Source organism: Talaromyces stipitatus, genomic scaffold (assembly GCF_000003125.1).
Source record: "Talaromyces stipitatus ATCC 10500 scf_1105507295555 genomic scaffold, whole genome shotgun sequence".
Lineage (NCBI taxonomy): Eukaryota > Fungi > Ascomycota > Eurotiomycetes > Eurotiales > Trichocomaceae > Talaromyces > Talaromyces stipitatus.
The window spans coordinates 344202-365229 of NW_002990116.1; the positions used below are offsets into that span (position 1 = coordinate 344202).

Here is a 21028-nt window from a genome sequence, read left to right on the forward strand (position 1 = left end):
TATAGTTATCATCATGAATATAGATGAGCATCACAAGGTGGTTGGTGATCCCTGTAGGAGAGAAACAAAAAAGGCGCCGTATTACATCCGGTACCGGTTATCCGCACCCCGGTTCAGGATAAGGGCCTCCTATCTCCTCAAATCACAACTTGAGCTGGTTCTTCCTGATTGATCAGAAGGTATTCATTGATTTGATATGTCTTACTATACTGGTTGTCTTGCCAGATATTGAATGCCTAAAATACAACTTAACAAGCGCGACTTCAGAATTATATATTCAACGTATCTCACATGTGATATAGACACCTTTTGAATATAGCCCGGGCATAATGCGATACTTTTGGTCTGATTCCCACATTTAAAATCATTGCGGGGGTAATTTTATAGCATCAATGCCATCTGCCGCTTTGCTCTTCCAATCCTCGCGCCACCGGGACAAGGCAGGGCGTCCATAAATAATATCTCCATATCCCCATGTGATCCTTCTACGATCCAAGTCTTCCGTGACATCATTATCCGGACACAATATATAAAACTGTCCAGCTGCCATTTTCTGGCTCATAAACTCGACAACCTCTTCCGGAGCCCAGGCACCGTCTGGCTTTGTAGGGAAATGTGCAGTCATGAGGCCTGTGTAGGTCCAACCGGGGATCAAGAAGTGGACACTGACATTTGGATTGCTAACATGCAAATCAAAAGACAAATGCTCGGCTATAGTTTTCACTGCGCTTTTCGAGGCATTGTATGCCGGGTTTCCGGGCGGATTGGTAATTCCCTGTTTAGAGCCCGTCAAGATTATGACGCGCTTATCGGTTTTATTGCTTGTGATGCTGTCGATGAAAGCCGCAATTCCATTTATGTACCCAAAGGTATTGACGGCAAATGTTTTCTGAAAGTACTCAGGGTCCCTCCAGTTGGTTTTTCCCGCAGCAGGTTTGAAGCTGCCTCCCGCATTTAACATGAGCAAGTCGACACCGCCGGGATGGAGAGCAAGAACGTCGCGCTGTATTCGGTCCCAGTCTTGGACATTGGAGACATCCATCTCAAAGGTGGAAATCGTGACATCAGATCCGGAAGGAAATTCATCGGCGAGTTTGGAAAGGTTACCCTTGTTGTTGTCTGAAAAGAATGAGATTCATTTCATGCGAATAGCAGAATCGTGCAGCGGCCAGGCCGATTCCTGAGGCCGCGCCTGTGATGAGAGCAGTCGCTCCTTTGCGAAAGACCGGGTGCAATGTAGTTGTCATGTTGGATGGAATCTCTATTCGTGTCAATAACGAACTGTCCGCAGGATCAATTGAGTTGGGGTGTTAACAGAAGCAGTTGTTGGAGGGGCACCCGGCGATAAGATAAAAGCCGAGACCACACAACCCGCTTACTTCATTCGATTTTCCATCTGCGAGCTAACCATAACAGGGAAAATCTCTCGCGCTAATTATTTGAAAGCCAAACGCAGATCATCTGCTGTGAGCCATCTGACCAATGAACGTTCTCCAACGCCTCAACTCTTATTCTTGTTTCGAGAGACTTGTCAGTGTAAGTCTTCATTCACTCTGAGCGACTAAATATGAGGCATTAAGCCCAATACGGGTCAATACTTCTCTTGTTTGTATTGCTTTTGTACCAATCCCCAATCAGCTGTTCTGCGCCCAGCCGTTATGGTCACACCCCTGAGTGAGACTCGACCTCGCTATTCCTTATTATTTGTTCCTCTTCCGAAAAAAGATTACTTCTGCGTGTGATAGTCATTTTGCTATTGCTTCATCAAGGCATAGACTTCTCCTCGCTCAGATCATACGGCGACGGCGCTGGAGGACATTGCTTTTCTGAAGGTCTAGTCTGAGAGTATCAAACGGGTTATAGACACAGTTGCCAATGATGGGCCCCAGAGATGAGGCATCTGCTCCGCTTTCGACGACTCAATTGGAGGCTGATGACCCTCATGGTGCACGGAAAGGGAGAGAGAGCAACCCAAAAAATGAAGATTCTCATTTACCAACATCGACCCCCACGGAAAATCCTTCTTGGACCAAAAATCACAGCGAGGGTATCGAAGTTGTAGATGAGAGACACACTTCGCGACTGTGGCTACGTCGAATTTTTAAACACGGACGATATCCTTTATATGGGATTGTATGGCTGCTGTTCACTGGGTAAGTTACTTACAGCAAATGTACGCCGTCAAGATTATCATTTATATTGGTACTTATTTAGACTTAGATGGTGGATTGCAGGCCTCATTCTACATCGTCACGATCTTGGGTGGTTGATCCCTTTTCTCTTATATCTGGTCATAACCCTTCGTATCATTTTCTTATGCGTGCCAATTACCCTCGTTACGGTTTCTATGCGCTGGATTTGGGGCAGAACTGCCATTCCGATCGCCCACTCTATACCCCAGAGATGGAAAACGTCTGTCAGCGCCCTTTTGGTAGCAGCTGTGATCTTAATCGGCGCATTTGTCTCCCCGGAGTCCGCTGACAACACTCACGAAAATCGTGCCGTCAGCCTCGCGGGATTGGTTCTTCTTATTGCCATCTTATACTTCACTTCGAAAGACCGGAAACGAGTCAACTGGCATCCAGTCATTGTTGGAATGCTCGTACAGTTCATTATCGCTCTGTTCGTTCTACGTACTAAGGCTGGGTACGACATGTTCAACTTCATTTCGAGTCTTGCTACGGGTCTACTTGGATTTGCAAAGGATGGCGTCGGATTCTTAACCACCAGTCCCATTCCAGCCAGTATTAATTCGTGGTTCTTGGTTATCGCGCTTCCGGCTATTATCTTCTTCGTGTCCCTCGTTCAAGTACTATTTTACGTCGGCGTTCTCCAATGGTTCCTGGGAAAATTTGCGGTATTCTTCTTTTGGAGTATGCGAGTCTCCGGTGCCGAAGCAGTTGTGGCGGCTGCTTCTCCGTTCATCGGCCAGGGAGAATCCGCAATGTTGATTCGGCCTTTTATTCAGTATCTAACCCTGGCTGAGCTTCATCAAGTCATGTGTTCTGGCTATGCTACGATCTCTGGTAGTGTCCTTATTGCATACGTTGCCATGGGTGTCAATCCCCAGGCTCTCGTCTCTGCTTGTGTGATGAGTATTCCGGCATCACTTGCCGTATCCAAGCTACGTTGGCCGGAACAAGAAGAGACTTTGACGTCTGGCCGGGTGGTGATTCCCGAAGACGATGAAAATCGACCCACGAACGCCCTAGAAGCTTTTACGAACGGATCATGGCTGGGCCTGAAGATCGCAGGAATGATCGGTGCGACGCTTCTTTGTATGATATCTCTCGTCGGACTCGTTAACGGTCTCCTCACGTGGTGGGGTCGTTATATCAATGTCGATGGACCAGATTTAACTTTGGAGTTGATTCTCGGATATATCTGCTACCCAATTGCCTTCTTTCTAGGGGTTTCTCGGGATAATGATGACATTTTGCTCGTGGCGCGACTCATCGGAATAAAGTTGATAACTGTAAGCCACTTCCTTGACAATGAATTATTACCATTCCTTGCAGAGCTTTTACTGATCCAGAAAGAATGAGTTCGTCGCATACAATGCTCTCCAGACAGACCCAGCCTACGCCAATCTATCCTCTCGCTCCCGCCTTATCGTCACCTATGGGCTATGTGGCTTTGCCAACATTGGCTCGCTGGGTAATCAAATCGGTGTCTTCGCCCAACTTGCACCTTGTCGTACTGGTGATGTTTCACGAGTGGCTATTTCTGCCTTGATAACTGGTGCGTTCAGTACTTTTATTAGTGCCAGCATTGCCGGGATGGTTATCATTGATGACTCAAAATATGCCACTTGATATTTTGCACATCTCTCTCTAAGATGTGTGTAATGTGAGCATGGATTGAGATCGAAGAGTTGCCGTGTCAAGGAAGTATCTAAGGTAGCTTGACCTCCTTAATCAGTACAGTCAAGAAACCACAATAACTGAAACAAGATGCATTTCATAAGGCTCTCAGCATCGATACATCTTAATTTCATCATGCAATTAGGGCCAGTCACTAGGTAGGTAAATTATTATGGAGGTGAATGAAATATGCAACAGCCCAGATTACTTTTCGTATAACTGCTCGTCATTATATGCAATACACGGTAGCTCACAATGGTACTCGCCCAGCAATATCTGTGAGTATCGTATACCTATCTCGGATAAGATAGTGGTATATTCTAATCAGATGTATATCGTATATCGTATATTCATCCTCAGTGGTCAGTATACAGTATACGATTCCTGTCCAATCATATAACGGGGCTTCGCATACCCTTATCTCTGATACTTGTCGCGTCGCCTCCCCCCAACCGCAGTATATTTATCTTATCGGAACTTGCTATGTACTAGCACGAGCTCAGTTAAGCTTAATACTCAAGGACGTTTTATAATGGGAAATCTTGATATTGACCTAATTCTGTGCACACTCTTCTATCTACATCTTGATGGGATTTTTGGACACTATTTATGTTTGAGAATCCCATATAGACGATATTCAGACAATCTCAATAGAAGATTCTCACACAAAGCTGTAAAATTGATTCGTAGGCTCAATCTTGTGTCTTCAATTTTCGAATTTTCCTTGTATCAATGTTGTAGGCTTTCCTTGATTAGGGCTCCCACTAGAGCGACGGGTCCGTCGCGATTACGTAAACTTTAAGATTATGTAATCCTCCTAAAAATTCCATCTATCAGAACCTCGGCCCAGCGCCTGCAACACCAACACCATGGCTACCTTCCCAGACGATTGCCTCCCTCCTGAATCTATCTACGACTCCCGAGAGGCCTTATTCGAGTCAATTAATACGTGGGCTGCTGTTAGGGGTTATGCATTTATAGCACGGAGGTCGACTAAAGAGAAGAATGGACGATCTACGATCACATTCGCATGTGATCGAGCATGCATCCCACCTACGCCAAGAGAACGCCAGAGAAAGACAACTACTCGAGGAACCAGCTGCCCTTTTTCAGTTATAGCTAAAGAGTCAGGTGAAGGCTGGACTTTAAAGCATCGTCCCGATCAGCGCTTCTCTATACATAACCACGAGCCGAGCCAATGCCCGTCTGCCCATCCAATTCATCGGCAATTATCCGGATGTACTTCACAACTCGTAAGGCACTCGAATGCCGGTATCGCACCAAAAGAGATTCAAACACTTGTACGGCAGAGCGGCTCACTAGCTACGCGGCAGGACATCTATAATCAAATTGCAGCTGCGCGACGAGATTCATGCGAAGGCCAGAGCCCGATTCATGCGCTTGTGAATCAGCTCGATAAAGAAGGCTTCTGGAGTCGAATACAATTTACACCAGACGGCCATGTTACGGCAGTACTTTTTGCACACCCTGACTCTCTTACCTACCTTCAAGCTTACCCTGAACTCCTCCTCCTCGATTGTACATATAAGACGAATAAATACGGTATGCCCCTCCTCGATATGATTGGCGTCGATGCGGCTCAGCGGTCCTTCTGTATTGCATTCGCATTTCTGAGTGGCGAGACTGAAGAGGATTATACGTGGGCCCTCGAGCGGTTGAAGTCGCTATACGAGCAATGTAACGCTACTCTTCCGTCCGTTATTTTAACAGACCGCTGTCTTGCAGTTATTAATGCGGCTTCGGCTCTTTTCCCTTCCGCGGCGACTCTTATCTGTATTTGGCACGCGAATAAGGCAGTCCTCGCTCGATGTCAACCAGCGTTCCCAGACGCTGAGAAATGGAAGGAGTTCTATAGGTTTTGGCACTCGATCATTAACTCGCCCATTGAAGAAGTATACGCCGAGCGCCTCGCAGAGTTCCAACAAAAATACGTCCCGGAACACCTCGAGGAAGTTGGATATATTAAGACTACGTGGCTTATCCCATTCCGGGAGAAGCTTGTACGAGCTTGGGTCGACCAATCAACTCATTTTGGTAATACAGCTACCTCCCGAGTTGAAGGGATCCACGCGCTTATCAAGTCCTACTTAAAGAGATCGACGTTCGACCTCTTCGAAGCTTGGAAAGCAATCCAACTCGCTCTTCTCAACCAACTCTCTGAGCTAAAGTCGAACCAAGCGAAGCAGCAACTTCGAGTGCCTCTCGAGCTCTCGGGAGCTTTATACGGGATCGTACGAGGTTGGGTATCGTACGAAGCTTTAAGGAAGGTGGAAGAGCAACGAAAGTTGCTTGCGAGGAGAGATCCACCTCCGTCCTCAACTTGTACGGGCACCTTCTCTCGGGTCTACGGGCTCCCATGCTTACATATATTAGACGCTCTCCAAGGGGGTCTTCTACTCGATCATTTCCATTCGCATTGGCATTTAATACGTAAGGGAGCTCCGAAATTGCTTCTCGAGCCTCGTCAGCGTATTGAGCCAGTACAGCCTCGAAGCTTGGCCGTCCCGAGGTCAAGTACTAAGCGGGAGCCTTGTCAATTTGAAATTGTCAAAGCCCAAGTAGCCCGGGCCCGTCGAGGCCCTAATAAATGTACGAATTGCGGTGCAACTGGCCATATAAGGACCTCGAGGGCATGCCCTCTACGGTATTCAAATATATTATAATATAATTGCTTCTCGAGCGTTTATATCGGTGCTCTCAGTGTTGGTGTTGCAGGCGCTGGGCCGAGGTTCTGATAGATGGAATTTTTAGGAGGATTACATAATCTTAAAGTTTACGTAATCGCGACGGACCCGTCGCTCTAGTGGGAGCCCATATCTTGTCGGAACGTTGGTTTACTAGAGCGATGACTAAGCGAAGGCGAGCACTAACGTAATTCACCACCGAAGCGGCACCACTACCGAGCCGGCATTTTTTCCCGAGCGCGTACACGATATTGATTTTATATTATTCAACACGTCAATATGCCACCAATTCGCAATAAAAACCGGAAAAATTTAGATGAGCAAGAGAGACAAATCTTATTAGCAATTTCCGATTTACAGAATGGCCGAATTCAACGTGTAGCTCAAGCTGCAAGGATTTACGAGATCCCCCGGACAACTTTACAAGATAGACTCAATGGTATTCAACAAAGATCTCTCGTACGCGCCAACAGCCATAAATTGACTCAATATGAAGAGGAATCGCTTGTCAAATGGGTGCTTGATTTAGATCGACGTGGATTACCCCCCCGGCATTCTCTTGTACGAGAAATGGCTAATTATATACTTTCACAACATGGCAAACCACAAGTTGGAAAAAATTGGATAACTAAACTGATTAAACGCCGTCCAGAGATCGATTCCAAATTCGCAAGGAAATACAACTACGAACGTGCTAAATGCGAAGATCCAAAGATAATACAAGAACATTTTGATTGCGTACAAGCTGCTATATCTGAGTACGGCATCTTACCGGAAGATATATTCAACTTTGATGAGACTGGCTTTGCTATGGGACTCTGTGCAACTGCAAAGGTTATTACTGGAAGCGATCGATATGCTCAGCCGAAGCTTTTACAGCCTGGAAATCGAGAATGGGTGACTGCAATTGAGGCAACAAATTCAACTGGATGGGCTGTGCCTTCGTACGTGATTTTCAAAGCAAAGAAAAACGTACGAGAAGGCTGGTTTGATGATCTTCCAGATGATTGGCGAATCAATATTAGCGATAATGGCTGGACTACAGATCAGATAGGATTAGAATGGCTTAAAACCCATTTTATTCCCTATATTAATGGTCGTACGGTTGGAAAATATCGAATGTTGATTCTTGATGGCCATGGAAGCCATTTGACACCAGAATTTGACCATATATGTACTGAGAATAATATTATTCCAGTCTGTATGCCACCTCATTCTTCGCATCTCTTACAGCCTCTTGATGTTGGCTGTTTTGCTGTTTTAAAGCGACATTATGGGCAGCTTGTTGAGCAACGAATGAGGCTTGGTTTCAATCATATTGATAAAATGGACTTCTTAACAGCATTTCCACAGGCTCGTACAGTGGCATATAAAGCTCAAACTATTCGGAATAGCTTCGCAGCCACTGGATTAGTGCCTTTCAATCCAGATCGAGTTATACAACAGCTTAATATTCGATTGAAGACACCAACCCCCCCTCCAAGTCGATCAAGCAATACGGCATCATCCTGCTTACAAACACCTCAAAATATACGCCAATTTATACGCCAGTCGACTACAATCAATAAACGTATAAATGAGCGTACAGAAAGCAACCAAAATCAAGAAATCAATCAGGCAGTTGTACAGTTGTCAAAAGCCTACGAAATGATAGCAAATGATGTTTTACTCGTACGGAAAGAGAACTACGATTTACGAGCTGCACATGAGAAAGAGAAGCAAAAGCGCCAAAAATCTAAAAAGCAAATATCTATTGAGCAAGCGGTTACTAAAGAAGAAGTGCAAGCGCTCGTACAAGGTCAGGTTGAGGCATCCCATGCTGTTACTACTACTCCGGCTGAGCCGGAGCTCCCAGCTTCTCAAGCAGTCGTACGCCGCCAATATCGCTGCAGTGGTTGTAACGTTATGGGGCATAGAATTAACCAATGCCCTAGTCGTATTAGTAGTTAGATTTTTGTATATAATTTGTATGTGGCTTTGAAAATTGGGATTTGAAATCAATATCGCGTACGCGCTCGGGAAAAAATGCCGGCTCGGTAGTGGTGCCGCTTCGGTGGTGAATTACGTTAAACAATACGTATAAGGAACTAGGTCTATTTTCCGGCACTCCTCTAAAACCCCTTATCTAGGAGTATTGAACCTGTTTTTATATACAAGATTCCATAGAAGTGATATCACCAAAAGTCGACACTTGTGCAAATCGAACTTTCTAGAGATAGGCTGTAAAGTTGATTTGTAATGTTCAATATCGCGTCGGAATGTGATGCCAATTCTCGAAATTTCTTGATACGCAAATCTTGTCCTATTCCCAAATTGGTTTAGTTCATTCTGAGTTCCAACATATCTTTATTATCACGTGACTTTCTGATTGTCCAATCATAATCTTGAATCATGCGTTTCTGTCATCCAATCATTCCTTCTAGTCTGTTTCTTATATCGAGTAGCTAATTGCAAATGGTTAGCGTATACAGGGTGGGGGAGGCGACGCGACGGGTTGTGCGCTATTGTAGTAAAGCAAATCCTTATATCGAGGAATGGCCAGCCCCACCGCCCTAGATTCTCCGCAGTTGCGTTCAACAATTCAACACGTCAAATCCAACGCTCATCTAGTTCTTGAGCAACGGTCCTATGATTACTATTATCAGATGATATTAATCATCCGAGACAAACGATCCGAATCCGTGTGCAAATAACAACACAGTGGGACTCTTGTTTACGGAGTACTAACAACTTCAGCGCAGGAACCCGAACTCCCGCATCTTGTCACTGAATGTTTAGTATTATGGCTCGCCCTCAAGAGAGCAGATTGAAGGGAACAGCAAAAGAAAAGAATGAGAGTCAACCTGCAGTATCACAAGATTCCTGCATGCTTCTGCGACTTCCGGGTGAGATACGCAACCTGATCTATTCGCACCTCTTCACCTCGACAAGACTCACCTTTGGCGAACGGAGCACAAGCCGTGTTTCCGCCAAAAGAATGAAGCCTGCACCCAACTCTCTGGCAATACTACGTACATGCAGCCTGGTTAAACAAGAAGCAGGAGGTCTTTGGCTTGGTCAAGTCTTGTTCAACTTTGAAAATCCAGAAGATATGCTTGACAAGCTCTCAGAGCTTCCTTCGACTACGCTTTCTCAGATCCGTTATATCCGTGTGGGTGGGCGTCCCATAAATCTTACACCGATAGGTGACGATGACGATGTATACTACAGGCTTGTATGGGTCCTCAAGTTACTTCCAGACTTGTGTCTGGATACGCTCAGCGTTCTCGGCATGTCTAATGGCGACATTGCCTACGACACCCTTAGCGGTTTAGTTAAGTACGGTAATGGATGGAAGGAGCTTCGATACATTACACCTAACTCTGAGATGCTCGGCTTTAAGAGGCTGGATTTGTTCATGGCAGACCCATACTGGCGGCAACCTCAACCGAGCACTTGGAATGACATTCTGATCCAGCGGGACGGTCTGGATTCCAGGGCCTCCGTCACAATTTACCGCTCTACTCAATCTGGTACGCCAGGCGCAGTGCTCAAACCAGAGACACGTCAGCTCTTTGAGCAAAAGCCGTCTACAGAAGATCTAGAAATGTTCGGAGTGGAAGAAGACAAGCAGCTGCTAGGAATGAATGAAAGAGGAAAAGAATTACTAGTGGTCGTAAGACGAGGTTATCAAGCTGACATCTCAGAACAAGATAGTCCCCCGTATTTATTGGAGAACGACATTCGGCAATGGGCGCATGGCTTGACTTGGGCAGAGATTCGGCGCCAGTGCATTGACTTCTTAGCCGAGAGTAGTGACGATGACGATCCCGACTTTATAGAGAAAGGTGAGGACGTCGAGGCCGATAGGTATAATGATGTTGACGAGTACGAATGGAATTCTGTCATCTAGATGAGGAGGATAGATGCTGTATACAGTACAATGTTCCGATATCGATCCGTCATAAGCCCATCTAGAATGAATAGTATCCTCCGGAATGAAATCGCATCATGTGATGCGATCCAAAAAAAAAAGGAAAAAGGGAATAAAACAGCCCGATGTGGGACTCGAACCCACAGCCTACAGGGCGCTATCAACAATAGAAACCTGTTGCGCTACCATTGCGCCAACCGGGCTTACCTAATGGTAGCTTCTTATTCTTCTTTCAATTATAAAGTGCTAGCATTCAGCATGCCATAGTAAAATATTCTAACAATAATTCCTGTATCAAGAAGTCTATCCGGTAAGAAGAATCGTGTTAAATACATCTTGTTAATAACCCTGACCTTTCAGCTAAGCAATTAAATATCATTAAACACCAAGATGATACGTTTGTGGTCTGTACGGAAATTCACTGGACAGCCTAAAGTCTATAAAGGTAATCAATAGCTAATTTATACTTGTCAATCATTTCGTATTTATTAATCGCTATCTCTCTTGCATATACACAAAGATTTTAAATACGACCTCATCCGCATTTGGCTCTGGTCCTACGAAGTATTATACACATTTTTTAATAATGCCTGCAGTTGATACAGCGTCCTCTGTGAGTTTCTCCGTATGGGAATTAACCCTAACCCTAACCAATTAAGCTTTCAATACTGCAGACGCTCTGAATTTCTGCATAGAGGTAAACAAACCGCGGATGAAGAGCGCATAACTTGTTGGCATATGGATATATCCCCGACCAAAATCCTTGTGCTTAACTATAATAGTGAGAATTCTCATAACTCTGTGGGATTTGGAAGATTACCGATTTCAGCTCTTCCTACTTGGCCACTGAGAACGGAAAGCCGTTGCTGTCACCTCCAAAATTGTCATCAGGGGCTTACGTGGCTCCAGAAATCTACTGGAATGTTGAATCCCAGATTGACAAGTCTTGTGTCGTTTGGACTTTTGGTTGTGTTCTTTTATGAGGTGCTTCTTGGGCATATCTATGGGGACGATGAACTGACCTCTCCAGAGTCTTATTACTTTGAAGAGAATGAGGACGGTCAGGTCAACGGCATTGCTCGGAAAGTTCGGAAATACTTGGATATGAACGATTCCGATAGCCGACCTGTCTTGCTTTGCAAGGGTCTTGTCTTTGCTTTTCTGCAAACTAATCCTGCCGAGCGACCTTCGGCTCAAATAGTAAAGATAGACTGGATTCAATAATTCAGGTATCAAAATCGGTGTGACTATCTCTTGTAGCTTTCAAGGAGTTTGTGTATGTTTGAGTCAGGTCTAGACTTAATACTGTTTATGAACTGAAGCTATTCCCAGTGCTTGACTGTAGCGAAGAATCAATAGAACGTGCTCGATCACACCCAAAGTAAAAACAACGTAGGCAGCATTTGTAGCACTCAACATATAATGTCAACTAATCGTGTCATTTGGACATAAGTCTTTATGCTAGGTGGCAAACGAGTACCATATACCAATAAAATATTGAGTCATCAGGCTGCCTGGCTCGCGTCATACATGATCTTCTAGGACAGATTAGCTACCTAGGTACCTTGGACATCTCTGGATATCTTCATCCGCCTTTTTTCGTCAACTCTGCTTGTAACCACTTCCCAAATAGACTCTCAACTGCAAGATTATCCATTGATGTGAATTTCCTACCTGTATCGTCGATATTTGAATCATCCACGAAGGTCGCGGTATCTAGATCCAAGGATGCATTGCTCTCAGCACCAATGAGTACTGTATATTGATTTATATTAAACCAATCATCTCGCCCACCATAGCAAATGCCTGCGGAATGGAGATGTACGACTTCCTCCTCAATCTGAGTCTTCCAACTTCGAACTTGTTCAGCGAAGATGTCCGATGTAGTATCTTCAGCCTGCGCAATGACATTTGCCAACGATTGACTGGAGGTAGTAGAAGATAGTAGTATTCCAGCTACTAAAGTCTGGCTCATCTCTGCGTCATGCTTGTATTTCTGCCCGGTGCGATCAAGTACTACTTGGATCGCGGAAGCAGACTCGTCGGATACAAAAGAGGTATCTGTCACGATACCCAGAACTGTAGATTTTCGAGTAGCGTACGTATCATGTTTTTCTTGGCCATATTTGAGCAAACAAAGATGAGCTTCTATGCTGTCCAAAGCGTCATTTTGCACTTCGCCAGTCTCGACCCATGTACTGCTACGTTTGCAAGCCTTGAAGTAACAGACGAGACCATCAGTTGTTCGGACCTTGTGTGGAGGGTTTCTCCAGTTTAACTCCCTGTCAAGTATGACCAATTCGCTACTTGGATATTGCGGAATCGTTTTTGGCAGATTGATGAACGCTGTAAAAGGGAGAGGTTGGAACTCGTATGCCGCTACATCTTCTGGGCCTTTTGTGACTTCCGGATGCACATTAGTGGTCTCCATCTCAGTGACAAGCTTTAAACTATAAGCCGGAGTATGCAGGTAATCTCTCAAGGTGATCCAATGTGGCCCGACAGGGGCTAGCTTCTGCAATGTGGTCATAGAATGGGATATTATAAGATCGCAGAGATTATTGTGCCTATCCAACATCTTCGCCACCGAATCCGCCATTGAATCACCCGGCTTGGGCTCTGCTAGCAAAGGCCTCCAAGCCGAGTAGAAGGCTGTTCCGTAGACATCTTTTTTATCCACGTGAATGGTAAACCTACTTCCGTTTCTGTAAAACAATATCCAACAAAATTCGTCCTCTTCGGTCTTCATTCCAAAACGGACGATGTGGGGAACATCGTCAAAATATCTTACAGTTGACATGGTTTGGGCTCGGTACGCTGCCTTTGTGAAATAGAGAAGCCGAATAACATTTGAAGACCAAGTCTATTCGACGTTGGCGCGATCGGACGGGATTGAAAATAGGGTGGGGTGTGGGTGCGCTTCTGCACATGTGCACACAAGTAGCTTAGTAACTGTTGGTTTAACTACGGTCCGTATCACGAAGCATAGACGGTAGTAAGGCGCGAACACGAAGCGGCCTAATGAGCCTGACAATATGAAGATATCTTGATTCCTAATATTGTGACTGATCCCCAAGAGTAAGGGGACCGGGGATAACTAGCTAGATATATATACGCGGCACGCACGTGCCACGTTGGACTAACTATATCCGGTGCCGAAACGTGTAGGGTTTGATATTCACGTTCCGACAGTAACCAATTGGTAAAGTCATATTATTCTGATTGTCTGTCTCTTCTAGCTATTTGACCTCGACGCGGTAGATCATCCCTTCGTGTAGTGTCGGAACGTTGGTTTACTAGAGCGATGACTAAGCGAAGGCGAGCACTAAACAATACGTATAAGGAACTAGGTCTATTTTCCGGCACTCCTCTAAAACCCCTTATCTAGGAGTATTGAACCTGTTTTTATATACAAGATTCCATAGAAGTGATATCACCAAAAGTCGACACTTGTGCAAATCGAACTTTCTAGAGATAGGCTGTAAAGTTGATTTGTAATGTTCAATATCGCGTCGGAATGTGATGCCAATTCTCGAAATTTCTTGATACGCAAATCTTGTCCTATTCCCAAATTGGTTTAGTTCATTCTGAGTTCCAACATGTAGCCTGCGTCACGTGAGTGATATCACATGACCAAGCTCTCGACTGCACCCGCACATCCAACATGGGGGATAATTTATTTTGTGTTGACAGAAGTTCTCCTCCCTGTTGGCAGCACCGCCTGCCGCATGTAGTTTGGCGCCTCTGGTAGAAAGGACATATAACACTTCCTAGCGGGGGTTCTTTTCTCCCAAGAGACAAACATGAGTTAGGGAAGCAATACACAGAGAATTCCTTGCTCCCATCTCTCAAGATTTTGTATTAAAAGGAAACAAGGAATCAAAGAGAAGAGAAATTGGACATAGTGACGTACAGGTTGTATACCAATGTAACATTGCAGGGATGCCATTCAATGAGAGATAAGAATGAGCAGCCTCATGATCAGCTTGATATCAGAATCCCAGGCTAGCACGATGATAAAACCTGGAATACCGTATGAACAAGTTATACTTCCTGATTATGAGACTCTTAGTATGCACCCTAAAGCAATTGAATGGGTCGAAATGAATAACTAGTTAGAATACATGAACTTTGCTAATCATTGACATGACAGGTGCCTGCCAGCATCAGTGATTGAGAATCGTAATTAATAGGAGCATAAGAATTTTTGGAATTATCGTTAAAGATTAGTTCTTAAGTACAGACAGTGACACGTCATTTCCTCTTAAACAACAACAAAACCACCGAAGTACCAACCTTCAAGGTCGGATTCTCATCAGCACTCACACCGATAGCCCTCTTAACCTCAGCACACATCTTCCGTACGCAGTCCCTCTCCGTTCCCACAAGATCAGGATTCGCCTTCCTCCATCTCGTCACCATACTAGCTGTGCCCAGACTAGCCGCTAGGTCATTCAATGTCGTTTCCCCTTTCTTTCCTTCATGGGTAGTCGAGAAGAATTCGTTTCCGTCGCTGAGGACGCCATCTTTATCCCATTCGAGGCGCACGAAGGCTGATTCTGGGAATGATTCTGCAAGGCTTTTATTGACTTGCCATGGTAGTGTAAGATCCGTATACATGTCTCGCGAGATGCGATTAGACGGTAGCTCGTACGGAGCGAGGACGTCGCGTTCCAGATGGAAAAGGACTTTCTGTACCGCTGGTGCATTGGGAGTTGATGGATCTGAGCATACATTGAATTTACAGTTTAGTTTTGGGTATGTCGTCTTTTGGTAAAATCACTCACGACAGTAGAGTGAAGAGCATGTCCATAAGGCCACCGTTCCATTTGGTTTCACCACCCGGGCAGCTTGTGCCCAGAACTCAGACATGGAGAACCAATGTGCCTGTATAGATGTTAGTTCCCTGCACTTTAATGCATCGACATCTAGATTGGACAGAGAACATCACCGCCATAGCAGCTGTTAATAAATCCACACTCCCCTCCTCTCCACCATCAACCCCATTGGATGTAAACAAGACATCTCTGATTCCTCTCGCGCAATCCTCAGCCGCACAAACGGCAAATTCAACCCTACAACCTCTATGATTCGACTCTTCACATAGCCGTCTAGCAGCCTCAATCATCTCTACCCCAGGGTCTAAACCAATTGCCAACTCCTTAAAAGAAGCCGCTAGGTCGCGAGTCGCCCGACCAGGACCACAACCAACATCTGCAAGGACATTGAGGTTTCCGCCTGTGCTTGTGTGGTGGTTTATGACTGTGTCGTAGAGTTTACGTGGATAGGAGAGGCGGGTCTGGGCGTAGGTTTGGGCTTGGGTAGCGGTGTAGGTTGTGAATGTTAGATCTGATGGTGCCATTTTGACAATAAATATATTAAGAAAATAGTTATTTCTTGCAGTCTCAAGTATAAGAAGAGTTGGGATGCGCGCAGAGCTTCAATTCATGGCTTCTCGGGTGATGGATTAGGCTCCAAGGGATTTACGGGTTGTGACTCATCTTCATAAAACAATGTTACATCAGTCGGTTTAAATATAGTCCCATAAGTCATAACACTCTTAGAAAGCCTTGACTATCGATCTATCCTCTAGCTGAACTAAATTAGCAAAGGATGATGAGTATGTAAGACTTCCTAATCTGGTTGAACTTGTAGGGCTGGCTTCATCACATGATCTGTTTACGATCCATGGATGATACAGTAGAACCTGGTTAATTATAACGTGTCAAATAATCCAGATTACAAACGAGGCAGAAAGATCCGACGTTCGATCTTACAGGTCTAAAAGAGGCACCTTAGGGCATCTATCTGCGCACCTAGATTTCACCCCGCCAGAAGTGTCTATAAAAGACCCGGCTTTGAAACCTGATGGATAGAGAGACAGAGAGCCCAATACATACTATCTTGCTAGTCACTTCTTTTCTTTTCATCCCAGTAAAACCCTCTTCAGCATTGACCTGGAATAAACCTACCAATCCGACATAACGAAAGGAAGGCCGCTCCACATTTCCACTGATATCAGCTTGGATATCTTCAATGTGGGACTGAAGAGCATCCGATTTGTTAATATTAAAATGGATCAGTATAGTGGAGGTGCCGTTCATCCCTAAATCGAACTAACTTCTGGATATCTTGACTTGGACCCCGAGAGGCCTTCTGTTCGTTATAACCAGGCTCTACGGTATCCTTTGATGCAATGACCCTAACAGTTCTAGATGAGACAAACCTTATCTACCCACCTTTGAAGTCAAAATTAGAGCATTCATATAAACAAAAAAGCCGGTTGACAATGAATCGAAGGTATCATATAACTAACAAGTATAAGATGGGTAAAGCATGTAATAATATGAAAGAAGACCAACGAAGTGAACTAAGATATTCGTGTATACGACTCCCACGCAACGCAACGCTATGGTGTTTGACCGGCAACGGTGCATCACTCCAATGTATGTGAACTTCAAAGGAATTAGGTCATAAAAATGCAAAACAAATCCAAAGTGCAACACCCCGTGAAATGCAGTCAAATTTGACATGTTTCTCATCCTGCAGAGAGAAGACAGACAGGCCAAGTGTCGAGTTCTTCGGCTCCTCCTACTCATCATCTTCAATATCCCGATGTCTAGCTAGAACATGACGTTTAAACTCTTCTGGATTCTCGTCCCAAAGCTGTGCAGCCTGGCCGTTCAAGGGACTAGAGCTGTTTTCCGAAAGTCAATTAGTACTGAATTGGCGCATGAGCCGGAAAGAGTAATACGTACTTATTGGGTTCGCCGAGTAGACTCTGAAGACTAAGCAGGACATTCTGCACATTATATACTGCGCTCCACTCATCCTTCAATATATCCAGACAGATCCGGCCCGAAAAGTCGACATTCGGGTGGTAGATGGGAGTCTTAAAAAGCACCGTTGGCGGAGCATATGGATAATTATTGGGGAAAGAGAACGAAAGCTTGAATGTCAGGTTCTCATAAGGCGTGTCTGTTGGTCCGTCAATCGTCGCTGTCCATGAGAGGAGGTTTCCGTCGGCATTGGGAAAGGCAGAGATTCCGGGCGAGGGTGAGAGCATAAGTTGCATCAATTCTGATTGCAGACTACACTCAGAAAATCCCAATTAGTTTAATATTCACATTAAAAGCTCTATTTGGTCTCACCGTTTGGTGACGCTCTGAGTATCGCCTCGCGGAGCAGAAGCTCCAAGCTTGGATGCCTCGTGGGCTTGGGGTACGGCGTTTTGAGTATCCTCCATCGCGTAGTCCATGTTGTCAAAGGAAATCAGCAAGGAGATCTCGATCTAAATTATCTTCGTGCGTTGAAGAATAGTAGGCTGTCCTGGATGGAATGCAGCAAATGTAACTGAGGTTGAAGTGACGGATGCGGTATTGACCCACAGCCGAACCAGTTACTGATGGGAAAGAGCAGAAGAAGGACACTCAAGTGGAAGTAGGAGTCAAGATATGCGGAGAATAGACGACGTTAATCTTATCCAAGAGAAACGGTCAGTTGGCACGAAGTGAGAGAAAAAGAAGTAGAGAAGACAACATAAGACGAATAAGAAAGCGATTGTTTACAGACGGGAATCCCACGGCAACAGCCGCTAAGCCTCTTTTGGATTAGTGTATTTCCCGAGCTCGACTTATCTTGGCGAAACCATTCGCTCTTCTTTTCTCTTTCAACCTCCCCGTCTCTCTGAAGATGCGTTGTCCTTGCTGAATTTGATTAATAACCTGCTGCATGGTGCATGATACGACTCTATGACTCTTCGCGATTCCGCTATCTTCATACTCGACTGTCCATGTGAACGAATTTTCTCGTCCTAGCTCACGCGACCAAGACTACACTCCAACTCCAGTTAACTATGACAGCGTGCTAGTCACATCAAGCAAGATATGCGACCACACAGCTAAAGTGCGTACCTATGAGCAGGTTCCGATGAAGAATCACAAATGTGACCGTGCAGCTGCGTGTCATGTATCCACAATGCAAACAACGCAAGCCTGTGGGGAGGATAACAAGGTGGATGCCATGGATCGCCGAATGAAGTCTTAGACTCAGCGTCTCGGATCTCGACCTCGTCAACCCTAGAGTCACAATATCTCAATTTACTTAAAACGATCCCGCAGAAGCGGTCGCCCACGCGGATCTTGCAGCCTCACTCAGAGTCGTCTAGAGACACCCCCACGCGCATTAGAGTCCGGAGAAGCAAGCAGGCTCATTAGCCGTCATTGGAGTATATGAAATCATGTCGAACACATATCTGCGTGTAAAAACAATTCTAAAAGCACTCTGAGTACTCCATAAACAGTGTAGCTTGTTGCAATGTACTCCGTAACTTAGCAAAGAAAAGAATGGGAAACGGAATGCCCAAAGAGGATAAATTGCGACGCGACCCACCAACTGTTGACTCGGCAATAATCCGTGTTCTCTGTTGACACGGCGACTTTTCGCGACGCCATCTTGACTATTGTCAGAACATCCTTTATTTCAACCTGAAGTTGGATAATAAGATCTCTCGTGGTTATATTCGCGTGTATGCCATGCAGCACTCCCAGCTTGCCCCGCTGCCCACAGAGCTACCGTTTCGCATTGTATCAAAAACAATCGGCCAAGGCGCCTATGCCTGGTATCTTCCACCCCTCGTTTCGACTTCATTTTCACTCATGGAGATGGTCTTGCTAATTTCGGATTAAATCGCGCTGTAGTATAAAAAAAGCATGTCCTCTACAAGAAAACAACCCCGTCTTCGCTGTGAAATTCATCCACAAGGAATATGCCGCGCGCCATGGAAAGATCAACGCGCGACAACTGCAGATGGAGGTGACAGTTCACAAACATATCGGTGATCACAGAAACATAATATCCTTCTTCCATACCGGTGAAGATGCAACATGGCGATGGATTGCAATGGAGCTGGCAGAAGGAGGTGATCTATTCGACAAAATCGAGGCTGATGTGGGGATTGGGGAAGATATTGCGCATCTTTACTTCACACAGCTCATCAGCGCTGTCAGTTATATGCACTCTAAGGGAGTTGGGCATCGCGATATTAAGCCGGAGAATGTGTTGTTGTCTGGCGACGGAAACCTGAAAATCGCTGATTTTGGTCTCGCTACTGTCTTTGAATATAATGGGAAGATGAAACTGTGCACTACGCTGTGCGGAAGCCCTCCGTACATCGCACCAGAAGTGATATCGTGTAGTACACGAGGCCAAACCAAGGGTACCGGGTACCGAGCCGATTTTGCAGACATTTGGTCTTGCGGGGTTGTTCTATTCGTGTTACTCGCTGGAAACACGCCGTGGGACAGTCCCACTGAAGAGAGCTTCGAGTTTAGCGAGTATCTTGAGAAAAACGCGAGGACAACGGACGAGCTCTGGCAGCGCTTGCCGACGGCAGTTTTATCACTGCTTAGAGGAATGATGAAGGTTGATGTGGCAAGTAGATTCACAATGGAAGATGTTAGGAGACATCCCTGGTTCACGCGACCAAATAAGTATATCTCCTCAGAGGGCAAACTAAGAGATCAAGTCAATCTTGCAACAAGCATGTTTGAATCTCTGCATATTGATTTTTCGCAAGATCCTCTTGCGCCTCCACCATCACAATCGCAGCGAAGTCGTCAGAGCGGGCCTTCATCTTCTGCTATGGATATTGACACACATGATGATCTGCAATCAAGACTGTCATCTACCCAACCGGAAATGCCCATGGGCAATGTTACCGTGGACTGGGACACACCTCTCGTCAATGCTTTCTCTTTCACGCAACCAACGGACCACGCCATGTCTACTACTCAAGATTACCAACTCGCCGGCCGCTTGGAAGACGAACCCGCAATGTCTCAATTCAGTCAGAATCCTGCTGTGCCACTGATTCGTACACAAAATGCACAGAAATTCGACGATATTATTCCATCGCGAACCGTGAACCGGTTCTACTCTACATGGGGATTGAAATTACTCGTCCCATTCTTGAGCGAAGCTCTGCATAGACTGGGTGTTCCTGTCCCTAGTCAGATTGCCGGCATTGACACAGGAGGTCCAGTCGTCATACGTGTTGCGACAAAAGATCAACGACTATGTTTATTGCAAGGTAACATAATTGTGGAATGTGTTTCGGAGGGTCTTTTTGAAGTCGAATTCACAAAGGTGAAGGGGGACCCGTTAGAATGGAGACGATTCTTCAAGAAAGTGGCTGTTTTGTGTAAAGATGCAATATATAGACCCGATTAAGGCTGATGGCGTTGTTGTAATTTTATCTGCGTAAGTCCTTTCAATATTTCCAAAATTTCTAGCCAATTCTACAATCGCATTGATTTTAGCATAAGCGAGCTTGTGTCTACACTATGCATGAGTTTCCTTCCAAGGTTGTTGAAATGTCTAAAAGGCATCCTCAATGAAACTCTTGCTGATTCATCCAAAAGGTCACCGGAGCACACTTCGTTATGCAGCGGAAGAAGAGCCAATGCATTACCTAGATAGGTATTAGACATATCACGAATAGGTGGTCCAGGGACAGGGATTCTCTGCTTCTTCTCTGTCATTCTGTT

General features: G+C 45.2%; 9 protein-coding genes and 1 non-coding gene across 10 annotated transcripts, besides 2 other annotated features; 5 read left to right on the forward strand and 5 right to left on the reverse strand.

Annotated features, from left to right (window-relative positions):
• Positions 1 to 267: 267 nt before the first annotated feature.
• On the reverse strand, positions 268 to 1411 carry TSTA_112320 (short chain dehydrogenase/reductase; the record flags this gene model as incomplete). Its single annotated transcript, XM_002481346.1, has 3 exons — positions 268 to 1119; positions 1227 to 1261; positions 1380 to 1411. 3 exons carry the CDS (start codon positions 1409 to 1411, stop codon positions 365 to 367), a joined length of 822 nt encoding a protein of 273 aa, XP_002481391.1. The 3' UTR covers positions 268 to 364.
• Positions 1412 to 1878: 467 nt separating this feature from the next.
• On the forward strand, positions 1879 to 3815 carry TSTA_112330 (NupC family nucleoside cotransporter; the record flags this gene model as incomplete). Its single annotated transcript, XM_002481347.1, has 3 exons — positions 1879 to 2153; positions 2221 to 3475; positions 3540 to 3815. The coding sequence occupies 3 exons, from the start codon at positions 1879 to 1881 to the stop codon at positions 3813 to 3815; spliced, it is 1806 nt and encodes a 601-aa protein (XP_002481392.1).
• Positions 3816 to 4732: 917 nt separating this feature from the next.
• TSTA_112340 (Mutator-like element transposase, putative) lies at positions 4733 to 6648 on the forward strand (the record flags this gene model as incomplete). Its single annotated transcript, XM_002481348.1, has 3 exons — positions 4733 to 6206; positions 6258 to 6528; positions 6600 to 6648. The coding sequence occupies 3 exons, from the start codon at positions 4733 to 4735 to the stop codon at positions 6646 to 6648; spliced, it is 1794 nt and encodes a 597-aa protein (XP_002481393.1).
• Positions 5387 to 6526: a mobile genetic element.
• Positions 6649 to 6847: 199 nt separating the features above from the next.
• Positions 6848 to 8646, forward strand: TSTA_112350 (pogo transposable element, putative; the record flags this gene model as incomplete). Its single annotated transcript, XM_002481349.1, has 2 exons — positions 6848 to 7742; positions 7767 to 8646. 2 exons carry the CDS (start codon positions 6848 to 6850, stop codon positions 8516 to 8518), a joined length of 1647 nt encoding a protein of 548 aa, XP_002481394.1. The 3' UTR covers positions 8519 to 8646.
• Positions 6893 to 8380: a mobile genetic element.
• Positions 8647 to 9350: 704 nt separating the features above from the next.
• Positions 9351 to 10460, forward strand: TSTA_112360 (uncharacterized protein; the record flags this gene model as incomplete). Its single annotated transcript, XM_002481350.1, has 2 exons — positions 9351 to 9723; positions 9754 to 10460. 2 exons carry the CDS (start codon positions 9351 to 9353, stop codon positions 10458 to 10460), a joined length of 1080 nt encoding a protein of 359 aa, XP_002481395.1.
• Positions 10461 to 10600: 140 nt separating this feature from the next.
• TSTA_112370 lies at positions 10601 to 10684 on the reverse strand. Its single transcript has one exon. It is a non-coding gene; the product is annotated as a tRNA-Arg (tRNA).
• Positions 10685 to 11872: 1188 nt separating this feature from the next.
• On the reverse strand, positions 11873 to 13281 carry TSTA_112380 (uncharacterized protein; the record flags this gene model as incomplete). The annotated part of the gene is made up of 2 exons (XM_002481351.1): positions 11873 to 13148; positions 13179 to 13281. The coding sequence occupies 2 exons, from the start codon at positions 13279 to 13281 to the stop codon at positions 12067 to 12069; spliced, it is 1185 nt and encodes a 394-aa protein (XP_002481396.1). The 3' UTR covers positions 11873 to 12066.
• Positions 13282 to 14735: 1454 nt separating this feature from the next.
• TSTA_112390 (uncharacterized protein) lies at positions 14736 to 15888 on the reverse strand (the record flags this gene model as incomplete). Its single annotated transcript, XM_002481352.1, has 3 exons — positions 15433 to 15888; positions 15269 to 15368; positions 14736 to 15205 (listed from the first exon to the last, which is right to left on the reverse strand). The coding sequence occupies exons 1-3, from the start codon at positions 15841 to 15843 to the stop codon at positions 14736 to 14738; spliced, it is 981 nt and encodes a 326-aa protein (XP_002481397.1). The 5' UTR covers positions 15844 to 15888.
• An 859-nt stretch (positions 15889 to 16747) lies between these two features.
• Positions 16748 to 18012, reverse strand: TSTA_112400 (ubiquitin conjugating enzyme (UbcK), putative). The gene is made up of 3 exons (XM_002481353.1): positions 17633 to 18012; positions 17240 to 17572; positions 16748 to 17178 (listed from the first exon to the last, which is right to left on the reverse strand). Exons 1-3 carry the CDS (start codon positions 17737 to 17739, stop codon positions 17073 to 17075), a joined length of 546 nt encoding a protein of 181 aa, XP_002481398.1. The 5' UTR covers positions 17740 to 18012; the 3' UTR covers positions 16748 to 17072.
• Positions 18013 to 18926: 914 nt separating this feature from the next.
• On the forward strand, positions 18927 to 20729 carry TSTA_112410 (serine/threonine protein kinase, putative). The gene is made up of 2 exons (XM_002481354.1): positions 18927 to 19101; positions 19181 to 20729. Exons 1-2 carry the CDS (start codon positions 19016 to 19018, stop codon positions 20709 to 20711), a joined length of 1617 nt encoding a protein of 538 aa, XP_002481399.1. The 5' UTR covers positions 18927 to 19015; the 3' UTR covers positions 20712 to 20729.
• Positions 20730 to 21028: the final 299 nt, after the last annotated feature.

What these genes read in the sequence shown, in the direction of transcription:
- TSTA_112400 (XM_002481353.1), bottom strand. Translation starts at nt 17,739, where the DNA reads ATGGACTACGCGATGGAGGATACTCAAAACGCCGTACCCCAAGCCCAC. An exon ending in ACTCAGAGCGTCACCAAACG is followed by an intron (nt 17,573 to 17,632) that starts GTGAGACCAAAT and finishes TTCTGAGTGTAG; the next exon opens with TCTGCAATCAGAATTGATGC. An exon ending in CTACTCGGCGAACCCAATAA is followed by an intron (nt 17,179 to 17,239) that starts GTACGTATTACT and finishes TTCGGAAAACAG; the next exon opens with CTCTAGTCCCTTGAACGGCC.
- TSTA_112410 (XM_002481354.1), top strand. Translation starts at nt 19,016, where the DNA reads ATGCAGCACTCCCAGCTTGCCCCGCTGCCCACAGAGCTACCGTTTCGC. An exon ending in GGCCAAGGCGCCTATGCCTG is followed by an intron (nt 19,102 to 19,180) that starts GTATCTTCCACC and finishes ATCGCGCTGTAG; the next exon opens with TATAAAAAAAGCATGTCCTC.